This window comes from Anopheles darlingi, chromosome 3 (genome assembly GCF_943734745.1).
Source record: "Anopheles darlingi chromosome 3, idAnoDarlMG_H_01, whole genome shotgun sequence".
In the NCBI taxonomy this organism is placed as follows: domain Eukaryota; kingdom Metazoa; phylum Arthropoda; class Insecta; order Diptera; family Culicidae; genus Anopheles; species Anopheles darlingi.
The window spans coordinates 22,456,467-22,463,966 of record NC_064875.1 but is presented as its reverse complement, the minus strand read 5'-3'; the positions used below and the strand labels follow the sequence as shown (position 1 = coordinate 22,463,966).

General features: G+C 49.4%; 3 protein-coding genes across 5 annotated transcripts in view; 1 reads left to right on the top strand and 2 right to left on the bottom strand.

Moving 5' to 3' along the window:
* Positions 1 to 1,739: 1,739 nt before the first annotated feature.
* Positions 1,740 to 3,720, bottom strand: LOC125954921 (uncharacterized). The gene is made up of 5 exons (XM_049685604.1): positions 3,508 to 3,720; positions 2,969 to 3,062; positions 2,730 to 2,864; positions 2,256 to 2,641; positions 1,740 to 2,081 (listed from the first exon to the last, which is right to left on the bottom strand). The coding sequence occupies exons 1-5, from the start codon at positions 3,593 to 3,595 to the stop codon at positions 1,894 to 1,896; spliced, it is 891 nt and encodes a 296-aa protein (XP_049541561.1). The 5' UTR covers positions 3,596 to 3,720; the 3' UTR covers positions 1,740 to 1,893.
* A 1,453-nt stretch (positions 3,721 to 5,173) lies between these two features.
* Positions 5,174 to 5,606, bottom strand: LOC125953728 (protein krueppel-like). Its single transcript, XM_049683481.1, has 2 exons — positions 5,506 to 5,606; positions 5,174 to 5,423 (listed from the first exon to the last, which is right to left on the bottom strand). Exons 1-2 carry the CDS (start codon positions 5,574 to 5,576, stop codon positions 5,174 to 5,176), a joined length of 321 nt encoding a protein of 106 aa, XP_049539438.1. The 5' UTR covers positions 5,577 to 5,606.
* Positions 5,607 to 6,853: 1,247 nt separating this feature from the next.
* The window catches only part of LOC125954911 (probable lysine-specific demethylase 4B), a 5,136-nt gene continuing 4,489 nt past the window's right edge, over positions 6,854 to 7,500 (top strand). The window contains exon 1 of one of the 3 annotated variants that reach the window (XM_049685587.1): positions 6,854 to 7,027. The gene's annotated coding sequence lies outside the window, so the exon portion shown is untranslated. The other 2 variants (XM_049685589.1, XM_049685588.1) reach the window with 2 other exon arrangements.

Sequence of the window (7,500 nt, the reverse complement as noted above, 5' to 3'; positions counted from 1 at the left end):
TCTGGATTTCTTGTTTAGGATTGTAACAACCGTTTAGGATTGTAAAACGTGAAAAGTAAATTAAATTTAAAAACGTGTATCAAATACGACGCCAAACAGCTCACGGCATGCGCGAGATGCGGCCGCCTTCTTGGCCAACCTTTTAGATCGACCCAGACCTTGGTAGGCAGTACCATCCAGGGTAAAGCTTGCAACAAAGGAAATATTCTCAGTGTTGCTTTTACGATATACTTCTTCAACTACGTAGCGAGTATGAGGCCGCATATAGGCAAGCAACACGGATGGATCTCGCTGAGCAGCATCAGCTGGCAGATCTGCCACTGTTTTGATTCGCCACTTTTTTGGCGGATTTTCCCTACCCAGAACACCTAATCCTGCCATTTGCATTGCATGGGTTTTTATCATTTCACCTATCGCGATATCGCAAACATGTCTGGATAACATTTCAAGGTCGAGCATCATTTTTCGGCGAATTATTTGGATGGTGCACTCCGTCCATAGGTCGCGTTGTTGCTTGAACTTTGCTCCGACTGTATTCTCCGGGGTCTCCCATTTTCCCACGTGTTGCGTCAGTGGCACGCTGTGTTTTTTTGCTACAAATTGAAACAAATTGAAAGACATAAAATCCCCAAAATGAGTGTGAAGAACCACAACAACAACAACAACAACAAAATACAATTACCAGAAGTACCGGGATTGGCCATCGCTGCATAGTCCATCTTGGAATCATGTACTCCTTGCTGATGCGGCGTAGCACTCGTCGCTGGGTACATTCCGGTAACATTCCTTGAAACCTCGGTGTGTGGATGGTCACCGCACTGGAATACACGAGGCTTCCTCAGTGGGGACACGGAATCCGTTTCGATTGGATTCCACATTCACTTAATCGGGTGTAAAATATATAAAAACGTTCGATGATTCCTGGAACAACACGCACTTCTGAAAAACGTGGACCGTTGACTGCCCAATTCAAATACTCAACCATACCTTGTAGTACTGCCGATAAAAGGGTGGCCAGATAATCCTGTGTGCCTACGGATTTTACGCAACGCAGCATGCGATTACGTTTCTATGTTATTTGGATAAGGGATCACATCCGTTTTCGATCGCTCAATCTTCTAAAAATTTTCAAATCGTTCGATCGATCCAAAACGGATGTGCTTTTATCGCAGGATACTCTGTCAATCTCCCTGCAAAAATAACATAGAAACGCAATCGCGTGCTGCGTTGCGTTTGCGTAAAACCCGTGGACCGGGGGGTTTAAATTCAAAATGTCAACGAATATTCGCAACTTGGACGAACAGGCTGTTTAAAATAATAATAGTGCGACTTCATACCTTCAACATTCAACATATTCCATTTCCTCAGCTTGGTTTACGTTTGGCGGGAGAGGTTCTCACACGAGCAACCATAAATCGATTCACACTATTGGAATTATTATGGCAGTGCAGCGACAATAACTACGGAATACTAATGATCCGGCGCCGGGTCAACGCTTCCCGATCAGATGGCAAGCGGCCGTGACGAAGCTCGTAAACGCTATGCTATGGCGAATAATTTCACTGTTGTAAAAACCGTTAAATTACCTTGAAGGTACTACTCTATGCAATCCAAGAGCAACCAAACAGCAACCGCTGGCACTTTCGTAGCGCTCAAATAATGTTTCTCAGCCTACTCTCAGTGCAGTATAACGCTGCGTGATTGAAACTTGATTTTAACATTAAATAAAACGACAAATCTCGATGATGGCGTCTCAACCCATTTATTTCGAAACGTTCTAAACTACAACAAATCACTGGTGATCGCTACCGTAGAGGAGTATCTACGCGCGTCTTAAAAAAAGATCCAAAAAACTATCTTAAGTCACCTCGAGCACTCGCCAGTCACTAGAACTCAGCAGTCCTCTCGCTGTATGCAGTGGGCCAGCGGCGGAACGGTGCACTTGCATTCGACGCACTTATCATTGCTCGATACACCATCGCCCTTGTTCAGCGTCAATTTGCCGAACTTGCACTGCATGCCCGGCTCGGGATCGGCCAGTTCCGTACGTCCGTCCACCAGCACCGTATCATTATCCGTTGCTAATGGGTGAGCGAGAAAGAGAGAAAGAAACGTAAGGCCGATGCCTGCTGTGCGCACATCAAATGTCCGCAAGATGTAACCGATCGATCGATCGGAGTAGCACACTAATGCTCTAATAAGGATGATGTAAGACTGGGGCCGGCCGCCGCCGCCGCCGGCCTCCGAACACTTACGGCACTTCCACGAGATCGGACAGCAGCGATCGTTACCGAAGTAGATCGGTATACAGCCCATCGCCAGCCGATCGCCACCGTGCAGCTCGATCCCACAGTTCGCCTCCTGGCAGTTCGGATTGTCCGCGATCGTCGTACTATTGTCGAAGCCCGCCCGGCAGAAGCAACTGCGGCACGTTTCGTTCTTCGGATACATCCGCTGCCCCTCGTAATACATCTCGCCCTCCAGATAGCAACGTTCGAGGCGCTTCACATCTTCCCCGCAGACAGTGCGCTCCGCACAGCAGCCCCGCGCCGTATACTGGTTCACACAGTTCTCCTTCAGCGGCGCCAGGAACTCCGGACAATCGATATGGGCACACTTGAACGAAGACGGTAGGGTGTCACTGTGGGGAGGGAGGAACAAACAATCATCGAATCGAAGAGTCATCGAACCCTGGATCACCTGGAGGTCGTCGATCGTGCGATACCTACTTCGAGCAGAAGCATGCCGGTGAGCATGAGTTAAGCTCCTGGTCTTCCTTCGATAGCCGTGCGCCCGCATCGTAAATGTTGCCATTGAAATAGCATTTATTACCATCCCGATCCGTCAGTTCCGGACACTGGTATCTATCCACGGAGTGCGGTATAGCGCGGAAGGAGAACGGGACGTTAGTGCCAATGTGGTGAGGTGGGGAAGGGTGCAAATTGCGACGTGAGCCGCGACACCTTACCTTTTGGGGCAACACTGACCTTCCTCCAGTACCGGCTGGCAGCCAAGCTCGGTGTAATGTTTCGGTGGTGGCCGACACGGTTCATCGCATGCACCTACGACCAAAGGAAAGAAGCATAGACAGGTTGTTTGTGAGTCACTACTAGTCGTGAGTAAAGGAGGGGGTGAGAGTACTAATAACAGCGCATGTTTACGATGATAACCGAGCCAGTCTACACGCGATCACAAAGCTTGCTTTTTGTGGTTCTAGAAGTACAAAAAAACCGGAAAAAACGGTCTCGGAAGTCACGGCGACTAGTGCAGTCGTTTGCATCGATCATCGAGATCAACGATCACCACACTCCATCATACAAATGAGCATTTAGAGGACACATCATCGATCACCGCGATACGCCGTCAATTCCGGAGGCAGAGGAGAGGAGTTGAAACGCGGACAGCGGAATGCAATAACCGGTTTCCACAAACAGACCGACGCGATCGCGGAACGATCGCGGATCTCTTTCACGCATTGCCGAGTGGTAAAGATTATTTGCTTATTACCGTGGCAGTGATCCACAACCGTTGCCAGCACCACCAGAAGTAACACCACCATCAACCGGCCACTATTACTATTCACCATCTTCAGCATATTATGCGGTGCAACGTTTTTTGGCCCGCGTTATCCGGTACTTCCGGTTTTTTTTTCCACTTTTCGAATCGGATTCGCACACCCAACAGCACTGGTACACTCGCGCGCGCGGTCGGAGTCGCGGTACACTAATAAGTGCCGAGCGTCGGGTTTCGTATACTTTTATACTCGTACTGGCCACAGGGAGGAACTAGGGAGGAGGTACGGCACGAACATGGCGCGAACGAACACGGTGCGATCGGTCGGCTGGAAGAAATGCAGAACAGCAACCACGAGGCCATGGGGAGGGTGGACAGGCGGAAGAAAGGTTTCGTAAAACCGAGGGAGAGAACCGATAAAGAGAGAGATAGAAAGAGAGAGAGCAAGAGAGAGAAAGGGTTGTGGATGAGCTGTGGTGTGCGTGTCTAGTCCCATTCATCATCCACTACACTCCAGCATCATCATCATCATCATCATCATCTCAAGGTAGCCGCGGTGGCTGCGGTGATGAAGCTTTCGTGAAATCGGAAGGTGGAGGATCGTCGTCGTGCTCGCGATCAACATCGGTCAACATCGGGTTGATTGTTATGATTACCCACGCGAGGCCATCTAGGGGAGAGACCATCATCCATCCATCTGGTCTGAACGAATTGTATCATGAAAACAAGCACGCCACCCACCCCTCGGGATCGTGTCACTGATGACCCCCCCCCCCCCCCCCGCCCCAGCGCGTGAATGATTTACAAAAAAATATGGGCCCCGGATGTTGGGTATTTTTCGGTCTGGGAACCGAAAACAAATCGAGATGATTTGGCGCCCACCTTTGGGATAGTTTGGGACAACAGAGCAGCAGTGGGTCGTTACGCAGCGTGGAGTGTGAATGTGACCTTTCATGCTGATAATTGATTACTCATTGGCCATTGGCCACAGTATTGTATGTCCGCCCGGGGGTTACATACTGACGCACTGAACCACTCAAGTATGCACTCGCCAAGGTTTGGAGTTTGGAGTATACTCTCGTTCGAGTCTGAAGATCATTGCCATGGTATTATGGCGCGCACGATCACGTGGGGGTATCCCCAGACACACTACTGGGTGACCTCGTGCGAAAAAAGGGGGGTGGGTGTTTTAAGCGACAAGTTATGCTAATGGGGGACTTGCTCTCGCGCGCTCTCTCTCTCTCTCCCTCTCACTATCAATCAACATGTCCACTTCAAAGAAGATGGGAACCGGCAAAAGTGCCCAAACGATGGACGTCATTGGAAATACTTTCGTTCTTGACATACTAGCGATGCACAAGGAACAATGATGATCCTTAGCCGGCCATGCGGTTGCCATGGGGTTGCATAACTTCGGTAAAAAATTCGATACGCCCCGCCGTCGCCGTGCGACGATCTGTTGTTTGCTTTGGGGCTGCGCCGTGGCTGTTTATGCATGCTTCCGCGCCCGTTCCGGTCTTGGCGAGGCCATGGCTGCTAGGCTGCGCAATAACGTCCCCTTCGGGCTAGCTCGATAAGATACCGTAGCACACCTCGCAGCAGCAGCAGCAGCAGCAACTCAGCTTTAGTGAAAGTAACATACAAAGCCATAAGGGACACCTCACGGTTTTGGACATTTATTGGCCACCTTACATCCGCCCTCCGACCGGATGTGCACTTTCATGTGCGTTTTGAGGACACTTTTGTAGCTGAACCAACTATCACAGAGGCTGCACTGGAAGCGTGGTTCCTTCGTGTGCGAAAGCCGGTGGACGCGAAGATTACTAGGCGACTTGAACGTCTTGGTACAGTCTTCGCACCGGTACGGGCGTTCCTGGGTGTGCCGTCGGGCATGCTTCTTCAATGCCGAGCTGCACGGATAGCGATAGAATGGACAGGGGAACGCTTTTTCATATAAGAACATTCCTTCATGTGCCGCTTGCCGGTCTTTACCTTGTAATAAACGTTCTGCTGCACTCTTGGCATCCGAAGGACTTTTCCTGTGTGTGTCGCCTGGCGTGCATCGTTAGCGAGTGTTTGTACTTGAACGAGGCATCGCAAACATCGCACGAAAACCGTCGTTCCGTGGTGTGCAGGATCTGCTCTCACCAAAGAGAGGATAGATGGACAATGATTAGAAGTGTGGCAGCAATATTGCTCCCGGTACGGTACGGTACGGTATGATACCTTATGCGAGCGTAGCGATTGTGGATCCGGGTATGATTTTTCGCACTGATCGCAGGCATACGGTCGGTGACCGGTGTGCTGGTTAATGTGATGATTCAAGTTGCCTTTCTGAGAGAATGCCTTCTGGCAGTAAGGACACACGTGTGTCCGTTCGCCAGTGTGAACCAACATGTGTTGCTTCAGGTTTTGGTGCATCGCACCACAGATTTGGCACTGGCTTTTTGGAATTCTGGATTTGCGGTTGCATTTCGCATTGCTGGGACGCTGAGAATCGTCCTCGGTTAGCTCAAGCTCCGGCGTCTCATCCAGATCCAACGCTTCATCCACAGCATCCCCGTCTGTTGTAGCGGGCTGCTGTTCTGTTGTATTATCCAGCGCCAACTTGCTCGGTTGCAATTCTTCAATTTTATCCTGGCCGTGCAATTCCAGCAACCGGCTCTCGGCTACCCGGCAACGCTCGATGAATCTTTCACAGCTGGCAAGCTGCGATAAGCAGGTAGCGCAGAGTACGGCTTCAACATCTGGATTTCTTAACTAAAAAAAGAGAAAAGGAATTCAATCTATTGCCCGGCATAGAGAGGACCTCGTTGGCTACCTTCACACCGGTGCACAGGAATATCCTTTCGGCCAGGGTGTCGCTTAAGCAGGTAGACGTATCCCAGCCTGTACTTCCGCACAAAATCAAACACAGGCAACAAAGATGAGGCTGAATCGATTTCGGCTCACTTGTGGTTGTCGTTTTTTCGTCGTCCATCCTTAAAAAACCAGTTAAACGGACGCACTTTTCGAACGGAGATCAGCTGCGAAAGCGACCGAGATAAAAACAAACTAAATTCGATGTTTTTACCATTTTCGTGCTAGTAATTCCGGTCAAAATGGTTTTCCAAGGATGATAATTATTAAAGAAACTACATTTATGGCTTAAAGCAACACGTTTCATTCGAAAATCCACATATTTTATGATTTTTTACTCAACAAAAAACATAGAATCAGCCCATTTCAACACCTCCTGAACTAGGGCCTTGTAAACGCATCGACCAAGAAGGTGGATTTTGACAACCGCGCGTTCGTCTAGTCGTTGCTTCAGGGACCGAAGAAAACAGAAAAACCTGCCGAAAGCCTGCGGTGGTCCGTGCTCTAATTTCCACTTCGAGGCCATGGGAAAACCAAAGTGATACCGCGATACGAATCCTTTTCATCATCCGCAGTTCGCAGTTAGTAGTGGTCGAAAAAAACTCTCGAGAATCTGCGCTTTTCTTCGAGAAGCGTGTTTAGTGTGTGCGGAAAGGTAAATTCATTCATCAAAAATTCTCGCCTGCCAACCAACCCGCACCCGCCACCGTCCTTTCCTCCATTTTGTGACAAGCCCCCTTTTCTGCCTGTTGTGCCCTTCGAGAACGGAGATTATTAAAAAATCGGTGCTGCGGTTCTGCGATAAACTGTTTCGAGGTTTGCATCAGAAAAGTGTTTGAACGTTTTTCGGTGGTTCGCGAAAGGAGAAAGGTCCATCGCGGTTTGAGGTTTGTGGTTTGAGGAGAAGTGAGTGCGATGCATTCGGTGGTGCAAGAGGATACGCACGTCGCTGTGTGTTGTGTCAAAAGGGGTTACAGGATGGATGGTGGTGGCTTGTGAAGAACGCCTGCTCTAGTCACGTAGGCCAGTATAGCTTTTTTCGTGCCAGAAAATCGGGATTCCCCTCGCACGTTTCCTCTTATATCGGAACTTATCTTATATCGGAACTGGTTTCCATTTATCTGCGTA